At 40.5% G+C, this 16,478-nt stretch overlaps 2 protein-coding genes across 3 annotated transcripts in view; one reads left to right on the top strand and one right to left on the bottom strand.

Annotated features, from left to right (window-relative positions):
- GLUD1 (glutamate dehydrogenase 1) overlaps positions 1-6,323 on the bottom strand; it is a 30,703-nt gene extending 24,380 nt beyond the window's left edge. The window contains exon 1 of the mRNA XM_054831617.1: positions 5,789-6,323. Coding sequence (XP_054687592.1) covers positions 5,789-6,221 — 433 coding nt within the window. The 5' untranslated portion in view covers positions 6,222-6,323. The remainder of the gene's footprint in view (positions 1-5,788) is intronic.
- Positions 6,324-6,771: 448 nt separating this feature from the next.
- The window catches only part of SHLD2 (shieldin complex subunit 2), a 46,201-nt gene continuing 36,494 nt past the window's right edge, over positions 6,772-16,478 (top strand). For both annotated transcript variants that reach the window (XM_054831225.1, XM_054831227.1), the window contains exons 1-2: positions 6,772-6,928; positions 8,713-8,787. The gene's annotated coding sequence lies outside the window, so the exon portion shown is untranslated. The remainder of the gene's footprint in view (positions 6,929-8,712; positions 8,788-16,478) is intronic.

Here is a 16,478-nt window from a genome sequence, read left to right as displayed (position 1 = left end):
AGTTTATTAAAGGACAGCAAAAGCACAGGACACCCATTCCTAGTCCTGTTTTTTTTTTCAATTTGCAATTTAAGTATATATCCGCTGCTGTACTAATTGTAAAGTTAGGTACACTACAATAACAAAAGAGAAACCTATGAAAATAAGGCACTCATATAAGCTTTAGCTGTAACACTGCAAGCATTACCACAGTTACACTAATTACCTTTTTTCCTGTAAAACTCTCATATTCCTCTGAAGTTAGATCAGTTTCCATGGTTTATTTCAGGTTACAGATGGTCTATTTTACAGTTCCATCTGCTGCATGGTCCCTAGGGTACATTTCTGTGTCTTACTCTCTGAGACCCCTGGCCCAAAGACACAATCTCCGAACTTTCATCCATGCATGACTTAAAAAACCAAAGCCACCAATACAACCCCAGGATAAAAAGAGCTCTGCTGAAGTGAAGATACTTTATAGCACTAATTCTCACTTTCCTCACTTACAAAAGGGAATAAACGATGTCACAGTAGCCAAGGCAACACGTGGGGTTGTACTGGTCCAACTCTTGTATGTAAAGCTTTTTCTTTTGCAAGTAAGGTTACCATCATGATGTATGTATACTGTTTCGGACAAGGTAATGTGTACAACAGAAGCTATTCGGTGACTGGGCGCTGAGATATGCATCAGCCTTAGACCTCTGCAATTGGAAAACTGCAGCAATGATAGCACAAATAAATGTCACCTTATGCAGTAAGAAGCTCATTATCATGAACTCGTAAGTCAAGTGAGGAGGATAAATCCTGATAGGCAGAAGAAAAGCAGCCAAAATCAGAAGATAGCAAAGTTCTGTAATGCAGAATAGTTCCTTCCACTAACCAGCCAAAGCAACACCACACAGGAAATCAGATTCATTCATCTCCAAGTCAACTGAACAAATAAAGTAAGAATCATCTGTCTCTATATACAGATAGTGAACTTTGAAGTAACGTATGACAAAGCTTTTCAAAATGCCTATGTAAGTGAAAGTCAGACTAAATCTAGTCTAGAACTAAAGATGGTGTTAAAGCCTTTTGGAAGTGAGGGAGCCATTGAGACTTGGTTAAGGCAATTTGGGTGAGCATAAACAAAAGGTTAGGCTGTTTCCCAACTCTGATTCATTTGGTTTCATTGATTACAGACCTGTCGGACAGTCAGTTAACATGAAAAGGCTTTAAAAAGTTTTAAAACCACTTAATAGCTTTATCCCTGTAGTAAATACTGCCTAACAAACATGGAACCATTTCCATACTACTAAGCAGGTAGGAATTCAATAAGCTTGTTCTTATCTGCACATTGGTTATTTTCACTATTCTTTTCTCTGAAACCGACCTATTAATGAAAACAGCCATCAGCAACCACATGAAAAAGGAGCATAACCAGTATTATACCTCTCATAGAACCTGGTAAAATTATTTACAAAGATTCATTGTTTTAAGTAGGAATGGCCAGAGTACTTTTCAACAGCCATCTGTATTCAGCCATCTCATTTCCTGTACCTTGTTTGGTTTGTTTTAGTTCTTTAGGCAGCTGCCAGTGCAGTGAACAAGAGCAGCTGTGGTTTCCTGTTACTGCTGGCCACTAGCACGCAAGTCACCACATAAGCAAGGGAAAGAGTGATCTGACCCACAGCATTACTTCAGCTACCACGCTGCATCAGTCCAGTTATATAAATGCTAAGTTTGGAACGTAAGCAACTTGAGTTCCAACACACAAGAAAATAGCTTATCTCCACGTTCTCAATGGGATGAGGAGGCTTCTAGTTAATTTTCCTTTCCAGCAAACAGTTACATTGCAGAAAATAGAGTCTTTAAAACCTGGACTTGCATGCTGGACATACTGCAAGACCTGCCACTGAAATGGGTATGTTCATGACCGTTCCGTAAAGATTCCTAAAGCACAGAAGAGAGGCACACCAAAAGAAAAAGAATTGCCACCTTCTTGAGTTGTAAAGGTTTGCAACCCCCGAAGTAGAATTAAGGATTCATTTCTACAATAATAAAATAGGTAAGCACCACAGGATGCAACAAGAAATGTTATTTCCGAGTTATCTCAATGAGGTGGAAAAACCTCACAAGTTATAAATTGGAAAAAAAAGCATGTTTCTGGACTGAGAGCCAGTTTTCCTGAAAAGCTCTCCTCTTGACCCAGTGAAGAATCACCTGCACTACCATGTAGTGACAATGGTGTCCAGCACATAAGGATGACTTGTGTTTCTACACCTGTTTTGCGGGGAGAGAGGAGAGTAGGCTAAGCCACTAAATAACTTCCTTTTTTTTATTAAATATGCTTTAGATTGTTAGAACTAGGGTATTAAGAGCATTGTACTTCTTAAATAGAAATATGACAGCCAAGTTTCCCACCAAGGTGTAGAAGTTTGCCTATGCAAAAAATGTAAGACTGCTTCATAAAGATCAACCTCGCATTAAGAAGTTTGGGCCTTTGCAGACTTGGGCTAGACTACTAAACAGGGGTTAAGGTTTCACCCTAGAAGAGAATAAGCAGGCAAAGAAATTGAAGATGACATCTGTGACAGAAGGAACATAATCTAACTGCTGTAATGTTAAGCTAAAAACATTTAGTAGAAACAGAAGGTGCTGCTAAAGTGCAGATAATTCAAATGTTTATTTAGTCTCAGTTCCCTCAAGTAATTGAGCTGTCTCCAGGCTTAGAGCATTTAAATCAAGATTCTTTAATTTGATTTACAGTATAAATTCTTCATTAGTTCATGGCTAAATCTGTAAATGAGTTTATAAGCAAAAATAGTGTACAGAAGTAATACAATCATTAGTGAAGAATTTTGGTATGGGTGTATAAAAAGAAATTAGGAACTAAATTAAAGGAAGACAGTCTTTAAAAGACCTAAAAAAATTTGTTTTCCTGCATTTCATACTTGAATCTTAAAGTACACTTTGATTATTTGTCTAATCTGCATATAGAACAGTATTCAATATTCTTTAAACAGTATCTTATCCTTCAGCTTATTAGTAAGTACTAAATGGGCATACCGTGTACTTTTCCTACAAATGTACTTAAAGATGTAAAGCCAAATTTGATTACAATTGATATAATGTGTAAACCTCAAGAAATACAAGAGATGAGCACTTATAGTACAATGCTCCTTAGAAGAATGACAGAGATGACAAAGCATCCCTACTTGCTAGCGATTACCTAGCAGTAACTAAAAGCTATCTCAGTACAAAATACAGATCCTTCAAAAAACCCCCACAATTGGTATGGGGAACGTTATTTTTGAAAACTTTACTTTTCAGTAAGTGCAAAGTTAAAGTTCACAATTCTGCATGTGAAAATATCTGGAAGCTGTGTTACTCCGGCTTTGCAAGCCTTCCAGATGCCAACTCATGCCTTCTTTTAAAAGGTGGCTTTATGTCCCTTGGTGCTTCTTGCTGGTGCGAATTACTTGCATCAGACTCTGGACTCCACAGAGTGTGAGACACTCACTTCAGCAAGTTTTCCTGTATCATACTATTATGGAGTTTGAGTTGTATTTCATTGGGCTTTACGTTATTTTCCCTGTGGAATCTACCAGGATTCTAGTTTAAAAATCACTTTTAGACAAAAGTTGTTGGTGCCTTTCCAGTGGATCCAATGTACCATAAAAGCAGAAATATCTTTACCACTCCTTTTCTTTGCAGTGTAAGTAGAAATGTTCTACTTCCTCCCACCTTTTTTCATAGCAGGTTTCAAGCAGTCGATCTACACTTATTATGTCCCATTTAAATTTAATACAAAGCCAGATCTGTCATCTGATAGCGAGCAAATTCCTAGAGAGCATTAGAAGGTGAAATCCATTTATGATCACTACACTGAAAACAGTGGAAAGAAAATATCATTTGCAATTCCTTCCCTAAACCCACTGGGGGGTGGGGAGTGGCACAGGAAGAAAAGGACAAAGTGTTGAGACACTGTATTTTCTTTAGCTGTCATTTCCAAATGCCTTGAAATTTACAGCTGTAACTTTTCATAAATGCTCCAGTGCTTGCTCCAGTGTCAGTGCAGACAGGCATAAGAAATGCTACTGAAAATCAAGACATTCTGTTGAGGTTCTGCATCAGAACAGAAGGTATCCAATCACTCATTTGGTGTTTTTGGTTCATGTACAGAGTATTTTATAACTCTTTTTTCTGAAAACATTAATTCTTTCAGTTCTGAGCAATACTAATGTGAAATACTAGAAGTTATCATATGTTAAATACTGCCTTATTACTTCATTTGCCACTGAACTGTATTTTGTTACACAAGCGGGGATCTTAAGCGTTACACAGGCTGTACAGAAAAGGACTTCTTGTAAGTAGCAGCAAAAAGTAACTTAAGTTAAGCAGTGACAAAACGCAAGTGTAATAACAATCAGTATTTTAAAAGAATTTATAGCAATGCAGAGAAACAGCAGCTCCACAGAGAGTAAGCTTCAGCCATACCCAACTTCAGCTACAACTAAGTCTGATGCCAGTAACTCTTGTTCCAAGTAATCACCAGACGTTTTGAGTTAGCCTCTATTAGGTAAGAATTAAACATGTCACAGGATGCTCACTACATATTTGATTTTGGAAAGTTAGGAACCACATTAACAGGACAGATTATTTGTGCTGCAAAGAGAAAAATTCCCATGTCATATATACACACCAGTTGAACTGATTATCAAGAACACCCTCCTACTCTGTTCTAGAAGTCAGAGGTCTTCATTGATAAGAAATCACAGAGAAAATGTTGCTTTCTGCAACCATCATTATTTACCACAAAGTTGGTGTACGCTGAAGAAAAAGAAATGTATTTACAGACTAAAGAAGCTCCGGTTTAAGACAGTCCTGAAATGGTCTCCAATACTCAACTGTCCACAAAGATCAGAGCTCCTGAATAAGTTATGCTGAAGTACATCTGTATTTGTTTTTCAAGGAAATGCCATCTATCCCAGACTGAAAGGGAGTTTAATTCCTCTGAGACCAAAGCTGATCCCACATGAGCTCAGCTCTGCTCAGTTCCCGTGGGATTCAGCCTCCCAGTCCCCTGGCACAGGCATGCCGTTGGCCTCACCTATACCAAATCAGCTTTCTGTGGAAAAATCACTTTTGGCTCTTCCTGTGTATCCAGACGGTAACTGGGAAAACTTGTTATTTTTCTCTACTGACGTTTTCTGGGCAAGCATTCTTGTTTTGCAAATACAATACAAGGTTAAGGGACGCTTCTCCAGCTCCTGCCTCAAGAGCAGACCCTTCAAGCGTGGAGTTTCCACACGTTTTCCAATAACCACTACTGAGGTTTGAGTCACACCAACTAATTACGCAGGCTGCCCTCGCACCCTTCGCCTTGCCTGGCCAGCGGTGTCTGTGGCCAAGCCTGTGCCACCGGCCGCCGTGGGACCTTGCACCTAGGCTAACCAGGAGATCACGCGTGGGGAGCCCGGGCAGCAGACCACCGAAGGGCCGAGTAGGAACCGCTCTGCTTCTGCTGCCGCCTTCCCTTCAGATATCAGATATCGCAGGTGACAGAGAGAGGCTGCTGCTGCCTAGCCTCGCCAGAACCGTTGTTAACGGTCGCTGGCCGGGCAGGCAGTGGGGAGCCAAGCGTCACCCCACGCACCCCGCCCCGGTACCTCAGGGAGAGGAGCGCGGGAATCGCCCGCCCCGCGGCGGGAGAGCGGCCGCCAGGCAGGGGAAGGGCAGGGCAGCGCCGCTGCGGGCACGGCCGCACGGCCCTCCGCGGGCTCGGGCACCGGGTGGGGGGGTATGCGGGGGGGGCGGCAGGTCTCACCTCCCTTGCAGGGGGTACGGTGCTGGCTGTGCTGCGCCCGGTAGCCCTCGATCACCTCCCACTCGCCGTTGTCGCGCTTAATAGGGAAGGAGACGCTGAGCACATGGTTGCAGGGCTTGATGATGCGGAGGATGCCGCGGACGCGGTGGCGCCGGTCCTCCATGCTCTCTCGGGTGCGCAGCCCCTCCACCAGCTTGTCCTCCACGATGCTGGCGCCGCGGTCGAAGAACCCCTCCACCATCTTGAAGAAGTTGGGATCGTCCTCCTTCTTCGCCGCCTCGCAGTAGTGTCGCCGCGAGCCCCGGCCCCGGCCCCATGCCGCCGCTGCTGCCGCCCCGCCGGCTGCCACCGCCGGCCCGCCCGGCTCCGCGCCCGCCAGCACCGATCCGGCTGCCAGGCGGGACGCCAGCAGCTCCCCCAAGTAGCGGTACATGGCGGCGGCTGCCGGCGCTTCCGCTACGCGCGCGGACGGGAGGAGCGGGGTGGCTGTGGCGGATCCCGGCGCTGCGGCCACAATAGGCGCGAGGCGCCGCCGCCGCCGCCTTTAAACGGCCGGGGGGGGGGGGGGGGAAGGGGGGGGCGACAGAAGGGGCGCCGGGGGGGGGGGGCAGGAGGACGCCGCGCCTCCCGACTGCGCCTGCGCCCCTTTCCTCTCCGCCCCGCCCCCGGCGGGATTCGCGGAGGGGAAAGGGGGCGCGGCGCGCGGGAGTCTCGCTATGGGCGGGACGGAGGGGGTGTGACGAGCATGCGCGCTGGGGGCGGTGCACGCCCCCCGCCCCTCCCTACTAAGCCGCTCCCGGCCGCAGGATAATGGTGCGCGCGCTGGTTACGGGTGCTTGTGGCTACGTGTGTGGGGCTTGGCTGTGAGGGTGGAGGAGGGCGCGGACGCTCCTGGCCGCTCCCCCACAGGCTTCGGTAGGTCGGTGGCGGGAAGGGGCGGCCGGCTGGCTGGGCAGGCAGGCGTGTGTGTAGCAGGTGGCCCCGCCTCACCGCCGCTTCCCGCCAGGATCGCTTCCTTTTTCTCTTGCGGAGCTGCGAGTCGCTGCGCGCTCGCGCCTAGTGCGCGTGGTTGTGGGCCGCCTCTCCCGCTGGTGACCGTTAACGGTCGCTGACGGACGGAGACTGTCCTTCGCTGGCGAGGTACTTCTCAGCTTGTGCTTTGCTCCCTTGCCCCGCTCTGGGAAAGCGCAGTTGCTGGTGAAGAACCCGGAGCAACTAGCTTTCCCAAAAGCACAAGTGTGCGCCTCCAGCCGGTCTCCAACGCCGCCTCCGCGGTTCTGTGCTCGCCAGGGCTACTGGAGGCTCTGGGGGAAGGAGACTTGGCCTGGCTGTTGCATGCTGCCCTTCTGCTGGGCAAAAAACCCACGGCCTCTCCTGCCGCGAGTACAAATACACGTAAGGGTACTACTGCACAGTGGAGCATACAGAATTCTTTGGGGAAAGTACAGTTTGTGTGAAAACCCCTTTTGAAGAGAGCCTGTTAAGAAAACCTAGCTTATCTGCATGTGTTTGATTGACTCAAGTTAAATGGGGACAGAAGCTTCAAATTGGTACTGTGTTATCTGCTAATGCAGCTGCTTTGTCTACTCAGGCCTTGGTCCGTTAAGGGGAGTTGCTTGTGTAGCTTGGACTTTTGAGTTCATCTCTAAGAATGTTGTTTTAAACTGTAAGGTCTGCTTTCAAGGCTTTGGAGACAGGGTATTGCAGCATTCTTGCCACATTTGTTTTAGAAAAAATAAGCGATTTCTTCACTTTCTGTAGGACTGGGCTGCTAATTGGAAAATATAGGGTTTTTTTTCTGTTCAGGCATGTGGGAGACCAATGCCCTTAGGGTGGGAATAACCAGGAAGTTGCTTTATCTCTATGGGAATCACTTTAACCGCTGTGGACATCCAAGGGCTGTGCTGCAAGGCTTGTGGGAAAGTAATATAACTTTTGTGAGTATTTGTCAGCAGAAAGCTTAGTTACAGGCTCTTTCAATACACATAAACTTTTCAGACAACTGATACTCAAATTTTATCTTGATTTCATGTTGTTTCTGTATCTTAAGATTCTGAAGAAGTTGTCATAAGGACCAGTAATAAGGAGAATGATTGCCTCTTATCTGTAATGAGGATGGTTTGTAACCATAGTCTAGAGAACAAAGATCCTTGATAGCAAGTGATATGGAAACAAAAGCAAGAAAGGAGCTTATTCCTATGCCAGTTGGTTGTTTGGGTGTTCCCACAGGGCTTCAGAAACAAGCTTATTTATGTTTTTCTGTATGTGCTGAAGGTGATTTATAGACAACTTCTATTGTTTTCCATTTTCGGTTCACAGAATTGCCATGTTCTCAGTGGTTCTATCAGTTTTGAGCCAATACTTGATTTCCATCACTTCCAGGTTCTCCTTAGCTAAAGCTCAACTTCTGTACAAGCTCTTAACTTTTGTAAATGTGTAGGAAAGAAGGTGGTGAAAGCTATTCTGGCAATTAGTCCTTATTAGCTAATTATTTTTGCCTGGTTCTGTAGGTTATTTGCAATACTATTTCACAGACACAAAGATTGAATGAATCAGTGTGTTAAATTTCCTAGTCTTTAAATATTGTAAATGAAAAAATAGCACTTTTTTTTTTTCTGAATGAAGTCATGTGTACAATTTACAGGTACTTTACTGACCTCAGCAGGTCTCTACCATACTTTTGTTTGCTTAAAATTCCTTGTGGAGGCAAGAGTAACCCCACTGCATGAGGGTATTCAAGAAAAATAAGAACAGGAGTCATATGTCCTAATCCAATATTCTTGTATGATAAGTGGTAAGCAGTTGAAACAAAAAGCATTTGTCAGAGGAAATTAAAATTCACGTTTTAGAATTAGTTTTAGTAGGTATGAAAGGGGTAATTGCAATAATAAAAGATTAACTGTATCTCCTTTGTTCTCGTATAGCGTATGGAGTACCATCAGAAGATTCACATTTGAGTAGCATCAGTAAAAAAAAAAATCTCTTGGATGGAGTAAAAGGTAACTTCTTGTCTCAACCAGAGTTTCATATTGAATGTTGGTCTTAGACCTGCATCTGAAGAGAGATACACAGAGAAAACTTGGTACCTGTGTGGTAGGAATTGTCTGTATGATTCATGGACTCTGCAACAAGGTTATATTTAACTGTATATACATGATAGACTGGTATAAGTTTTTATTTAAAATCTGTGAAGTATAGATGAGGGAGACAAGTTGATTTAATTTCATAAGCTTCTTCTAAAGTATCTTTATGTATAATTTTAACAGATTATTTTTATTATATATAAGAACAATAATAAACACTGTATTGTGCCTTCCTGAAGCAATCCACAGTTTTAAGGTGTAAATTATAATTTTCATACCAGGTGGAGTCAAATTTATTCTTTTAAAGTTTTATTGAAAAAGTGATCTTAGGCATCCAGTACTTTCTACTTTAATCCATTGTATATGAAGCATTAGCTATTTGCGAATATGTAGGTGACTAAGATAATCTTTCTTCCTATGTCTAAAATCATTAATGGAAAATATGTTTATTAAAATTAAAAGGTCACTTAGGTTCAGCTCAGTGTTCTCTATCGGTTTGTCAATTTGGCTAAAATGTTCCCAGGATGTACTAGATTCTCAGCAGCTAGGAGAGCTGTCCCTAGTTTGCATCCCAGTCTGCTTACTGGCTTGCCAAAGTAGGTGAGAGAGAGCAGAGAAGCTGGAAATTAGAGATCCTCACAAGGCTCTGAATAACTCTGCCCCTAGTCTGGCTAAGCCCTTTGAATTCAAGGTAACCCTGGAATTGCCTCCAGTTCAGAGGCTCCACAGTCTGAACATCCATTAGACAACAAAGTTCATCCATACAGTGGGGAGAGAACAAATTCCTTTGTGATAAATTTTCTTCTGGGAACAGAAATGGATTTTGAAATATTCCACAAATGGAAATAAGTTGTTTCAGCAAGCTTCATTTTAAGCTGTCAGCCATACATATTACATGAAGCATTTGGCAGTTCCTAATCTTTGCTTAAAGAATTGATTGAGGTAAAGTCCAAATATTGGTAACACTTACATTTTTTCTAGTGATTCCAGAAATAACGTGGCAAGCTGTAAAACAGAAGTTCTAGCCCAGTGGGATAATTTAGAATATTATACAAGTCAAAGCAAGTTCTTGTTCCCCTTTGAATTGCCTATATGAGCAACTATGTTTCCTTTCCTCATTTTACCAGAAGTAGCAAAACATGCTTATTTTTCTTGGACTTAAGTGTTATGTTGTATTGCTTTATGTAGACCTTGATAGTAAAACTAAATAGCTGAGAGCTGGGGTTACTGTCTCATCCCAGACTGTTGCTGAAGGAAAAACTGTTCAGCCTCTGAGTTAACAGATCTGTGGATGGTTGACTAATAGTTACTGGGAGAATGGAAGGATGTGAATCTGTCAGGAATACTCCCTGTAGTCCTATTCATATTCCTCTTGGTTGAGATCCTGTGCATATGTCTGTTAAATAGAAGCTATACAAGTAGGCAGCAAGTATGTAGGACTTCACAGTAGTCCTGCTGCGTTGGACCTGCCTGCGTAGTGTGGCAAAGTATGTTAAAATACTATCAAAGAGCAATCTAATTCTTTTGCAGGTCTTTAGCTAGAAATATTTCTTAATTTTATGGATTGTATTTTCCACCTTCACAATGCTTTAAAGTAAAACTTCATGTATAATTATTTTTGGCATGGAATGTGAAAGTAGAGAAGAGATGGCTGTTTCTTTGTCGGCAGGAAAATGTTGTACCAGCATTCAGTCTTCAGAATAATGGGGGAAATGTTGATAAAGTGTGTGGTCTTTTTAAATATGTGTATTTTTATAAAATCAATACACTACAGTTTAAAGAATCTAAGGAATCTAATCTGAGCCTAATTTCAACTCCAGATTTGTGAATAAGTTGTTATACTCTATTTATTACTTAAATCTGAATCTATGTGCCACATTTTTTGGTTATATTCTTCCCTTTTATGCTAAGCCAGTACATGATATAACAGGGATGGAATGAGAAGTGTGGTGCAATTGTCTAGCTTTAGGGTGTTGCTAGAGGGCTAGCTCTAAGATGCTGTTACAGGCAACACATCAATTAGGTGAATCCCAGAAGATGACTTTGACTTGTGATCTGCCTATATAAGCATTTTTACAAAATGAACACTTGACTAGAAATCTGTTTCGGTCATCTCTTTGCAAGTAGTTAGAGACTAGAGCTGACAAAAAGGCATTTTACTGGCAGTGTAAGGTGTTGATACTTAGAAATATTAGCTTGGAGACTAAGGGGGAGCCAGCTGAATTTAAAATTCTAGTGAAGACCTATGAATCCTTTAACTGAGGTCTATAAGATAATTTTTCTTTCCTTTATAAACAGCTTCAGCTGTGTTCAGCCATACCAAAGCTGGAGAGCAGACTGGCAGGTTTTCTTTAATTGCTCCTTTGCCTTGATACAAAAGAACCTGAACTCAGTGGTTTTCCAGGCAGGCTGCAGAAGTTAGATTTGTGCATGCTGCAAATCTGAGATGCGCTTTCTGTAATACCTCTTCTCCAACTCTGTGGCATCTGGATTATTTCCTGTTGAGATAAAGACTTTAAAGCTTTCAATACTTTGTGTTAGTGAGATGCTTAGGTACCTGTGGTCTGATTATTTAACATTATTTTTGTATTATTCATTTTAACTATTTTCATGATTGCTGATTTCAAGTATAAGCTACTAACATCTTGTTCATATATAAATAGTAACTTTTTGCCTGTCTCACTGTAAAAGTAGCAAGTGAAACCCATAAGTGTACAAGTAAAGTTGGAAGTTGGTAGGTTTAGCATGGTAGGGACTTTCTTTAGGACATGCTAAAGTGAGTTATCTGGAATGTGAATTTGACAGGGATTCCTAATTGTCTCAGTGAAAGGTACTTGAAAAACCTTCCGTAAGTGGACTAATTAGCAACATTTCAGAGCAAGTGTCGGAGGGCAGTTTCTTGGGCTTTTAAAATGTTAATAATTCTGCTGCATAAGTCAGAAAACATTGAATAAATTCTGATAACTACCTTATGAGTAAATACAATTTTGATTGCCATGAAAAGTGGTGGTGCTTATGTTTATCAGCTTTAAAGACTGTCTGTCTCCATCTGTTTATATTGTTGCTGTGCATGATGACTGAGGTTGCCAACTGGTTACTTCAGCTCTGTGACAGAAGAGATATAAAAAGCTCTTCATGTATACAGGAGATAATGTCCTCATATCTTGTTTAGACAGTCTGTAGATATACAAAAATATCGTTTTGATACTGTTACTGTCAATATGTTACTAATAGGCATTGCCAGATAATATAACTGAGAAATATAAAATATGTTTTTTATACCACTTATTTCCTGTAATGCCACTTCTCATTTTCAGATGGGTAGGACAAAAGGTAACTTTCTCTGGAGCCTGCAGATTGGATCTGAAGCTTACTGAATTTGGTAACAAATTAATCTGATTTCAGTTACCTTTCAGTCAGCATGGCCCTTCATGAAGTGATATAGAGTCTTTTGCAGGTCAATGTGAAGGCTTTTCTCTTCTCAGTTCCTCTATCAGTGAGAATCTGTTAAAGCAGCTGTTTTGTGGTTTTGTGGAGTAATCTTTAGCTCTTACTTGGTTTTTCCTCATTTCTAGTTTAAAAGAAAAAAGAGGGGATGATACTTACCAAACCTAATACATATGAGCTTCCCATCTAACTGTTAAATGTGTTTGAAATAAGCTGATGCAAAAAGCTAGTTATGGGAAAGCTGACAGGTATACAGGCATAAAAACCTTCACAGATGCACTGTGAGCATACAAGCTTTGTTGCCTTAAATAGGGTTAGGAGGGAAAGTAGGTACTTCAGTCAGTTTATTTCCTGGAAATTATACTGTATTTTGGTGAATTGCTCTCTATTTTAGTCAACACAGCAAACAACAGATAGTAGAAAGTATGGTTTGCCAGGAGTGAACTAGAATTGTTTGAAAGTAACATTGACAATTGAAATTAATGGTTTTTGCAACTCTTGGTGGCCTTGGTCTGACTGAAAATTATACTTGAGATCTTAACAGCCTGGAATCACAGCATCAGAGACTGCAAACTGGTTTTTTCTTGCTTTAATACTCAATTGACAGTCAGAAGTTGTTGACATAAGCAAAGTGCATACTGTTTAAATAACAAACGTTAAAGCTTTGGAAAAGAAGAACTGGAGAATACTAGTCTCCTGTAGTGCTTTTGTTTGCATTTCTGTTAACAAAATCAACTTTATCCTCTTTCACTTTGGAATACTGGCTATGGAAATCCATATTGTTAAAATATGTTTAAATACTTAAATCCAGGATGTTGGAGGATGAAGCCTAGATCCAAAGGAATTAAGAATTGCCACTTGAGTTTGTTGGTACAATTGAAATTGGGGTTGTATATCAGGAAATTCCAGTAGTACACTGCCTGGTATTTTTTCAACACATTATGAATTTCTTAAAAAAAAAAAAAAATTGTCCAGAGAAGTGGGGAGCATCCAAGGGATATTGGCAGTTGACATGCGAACAGTTTGCACATGCTGCCATAAACCCTCAGCACTGCTATAGAATCTGATTTGGATAAACATTTCTTTTAATTAACAGCTGAAGATTGTGTGCTGTTTAGGTTTTTCTTTATTATTATTTATTGTCTAATCTTGATGGTGTTGGCAAGATGTCTAATTTATCTGTTCTACTTTCTCTTCTGTTTTTTTGTTGAAATGTCAGTAGGTTGAAGGTAAGCTTATTTTGAAATACTGGTAAGGTAGGGCCTCAGCACATCATTGGTAACAGATTTTCTTATTTTGGAAGGAGTATTATATTGCTGTCATCTGACAAAACGAGTTAAAATTGTGATGGAATTTGTAAAAGCTTATCTTGATTTCTTTTGTTTTGTCTTATCAGTTTTTCAGATAAGGTGGTGTTTGCCTTTAATTTTGTAAAGGAAAACTAGCTGGCAATCTAAATAATGTATGCTTTTGGATTGTTCACAATTATTAGAAACCAACTTTCTTGAACAGTGTATGTTGTATCTTCATCTCAGGTTTATAGTCTAATCTAGCATTGTGGCATTTACATAAATAAATGTAACATTGGGCTATATAAGCAGAAATTGAGCTGCTTCATGTGACAAATACCTCATGAAGGTAATAGAGGAGAAGGAAGAAAAAAGAAGCCAGTCTCCTTCACTGTTCTGTTCCCCCTGTATACTTTACGCCTCACCTACCAGTGAACCTGCACTTGTAGTGCAAGGCCATTAGTGTTATTTAGATTTAGGTTTAATTTATTCTTGTTTATAACATGGCTAATTCAGTGAAGGTTATTTTAAGCCAAAGAAATTAATGGGGCTGTTAACTAAAAGAGAAGATATCGTATTTGGCAAAACATTGTATTCTCATCACCCTTTTTTCCCCAGAGTGTATGAGTCTTAAAGTCACATCAGAATATAGCGTGCTACCTCAGGACTTTGAATTTTAAAGTAATTCTTAATGTTTTGAGAACTAGGGGTAGTTGTATGCGTAGGTTCTGCACAATACATAAGGTAAGAGAAAACATTTTTCGAATATTGTATGAGGTTCAAGAACTAAACCAAAAAAAAGTAACACTGGCTGCCCTGTGTTAATACCAACTTTGAATCATTTGATTATTTTGTGCTGGTGTGAGCCAGCACCTAAGACCTCAAGTAAGGAATAAAAGCATTTAACTGAGGAGAACAATGAATCTTGTATTGCAGGAAGAGAGAAAATTGCAGCTATAGAAATGGGATAACCAGAGATGATGAATGTTAAAATCTCAATAGGCAAGCTAAAAAGTTGAGATGAAAAGGATAGCTTTGACTTATCAAAAAGACAAAGAATTACTCACTGGGGAATGATAGTGCAATGTTTAAAGTATGAGTACAAAAGATTCGTACAGAGTGTGTTTACTATTTGTTTCAGCTTACTGTGTGAGCCAAAGTAAATTACTTAATCTTTTCTAGCCTGAGTTCCCATAAGAAAAACAGATGATAATTTTTTCCCTACTTCTTAAAGGTATGGGGAGGACAAATACATTAAGTATCATTTGGAACTGAGCTGCTTATGCAAACGTGTATGGTCCTCATATCTGAATGAATACAGGTCAGAAATTACAGAGCATGGACAGTAATTATTCTCAATGAGAAACTCATGGAATTTGCTTTTCTAATAAGCTGATAGCTTTTCTTTCCTGTCAAACTTAGGTTTTCTCAAGAAATACAGGAAAGTCTTAGGTTGTCTTCTAAGTGATAAGTAAAATCCTTCTTCCCTTGAATGTTTATACTTTATCAGAGCATATTACATTTACTCAGTTTTTTCCCTGTTAGGAACAGAAACATGAGTTCTAATGGAACTACAGTTCATTCATTTTATGTTGAAGATAATGAAAAATATAAGTTATGTAGGATTTTCCTACAGTCTAAAAAAAAAACCAGTCTTTCAGCAAGTCTTCATTGAGCAGATTAGATGACAGGTGAAGAGAAGGTAATATAACTTGACCTGTGACTATATTTGGTTATAAAAATTTCTAAAATGCCAGGTAAGGTGAAATTACTCAATAAACAAAGGAAATAGATACTGGAATTGGCATGAGTTATTTGGGAATGTGCCAGAGTAGATATGATTGTGCCTTTTTGCTGAGAATGTCAGATCAACATCTTTAAAGTAGTGTAATTTCTTGAGCTTTGTCTGCACTTTTTTTCCCCTATTTCGTTTTCCCATCCTAGATCATAAGAGAATATAAAATCTGGAGATGAGATGGACCAGGGTGACTTTATCAGATCTTTAACTGCATGGACTACTAATTCTAATTGCCCTGTTCAGAGTACAAACGTAGCATTTTAGCTATTCCCTGGTCTTCCTATGTGCAGAAATGTAACCCTAGTGGACAAAGCTCTGACTTCTCAGGTGTGAGACTTTCATTCCTACAGTAGGATAATCAGTCAAGATCAAAGCCCTTGTTGCATCAATGCTTGTAAAGCACTACTAATCCTAAAGATAAATGACAAACTTTCTTCCAATAGTACTGCTCTTGAGATCTAGTTCTTGACCTGAGAAGTCAGTATTTCCTCCTTTGGATAATGGGATTAGACTACTCTTGAATTATTATACTGTTACTAGTATGTAGTGTGGTGGCAAATTTCTGTCATGGAGCCTGGAACCAACTGGGAATGTAATGTAATGTGGAAAACCCTAGATAACTTTTAAATGGGAACTGCTTCAGTCCCTGCTATGCTGTATTTTGATTTATACTAGATGAGCAGTTGAATAGGTCAAACCCCATTCTTCCAAAGTCTCAAGTAAGGTTTCCCCACTCCTTTCTAAAATAATGTCTGCAAGAGTGAGATTTTTTTAAAGATAAGTTTTATTCAATATATATTTTTTTATGGTCTTTGATTTTATGATGTTTACAGTCTTAAGAAGCTGGGCTCTGATTGGAGAGGAAAAAACTTTGCATAACACCACCATTCTATACAAGAGTACAGTACAAGTGGCTTTGCATTGCTCAGCAGTGAAGGATACTACTGATGGACAGCCTTTCTCTCCATTTTTACATACTCATTGAAAGTCTGAGATTCCCACTAAACAGTGTGTCATTTTGGGGTACCTGGAGAATGGTATCTGCCTAGAGTAGCTTTCAGGATCAGGGCTTC

The sequence above is a fragment of the Grus americana genome, chromosome 7 (genome assembly GCF_028858705.1).
Source record: "Grus americana isolate bGruAme1 chromosome 7, bGruAme1.mat, whole genome shotgun sequence".
Classification (NCBI taxonomy): domain Eukaryota; kingdom Metazoa; phylum Chordata; class Aves; order Gruiformes; family Gruidae; genus Grus; species Grus americana.
This window is presented reverse-complemented; position numbering and strand designations above follow the sequence as displayed.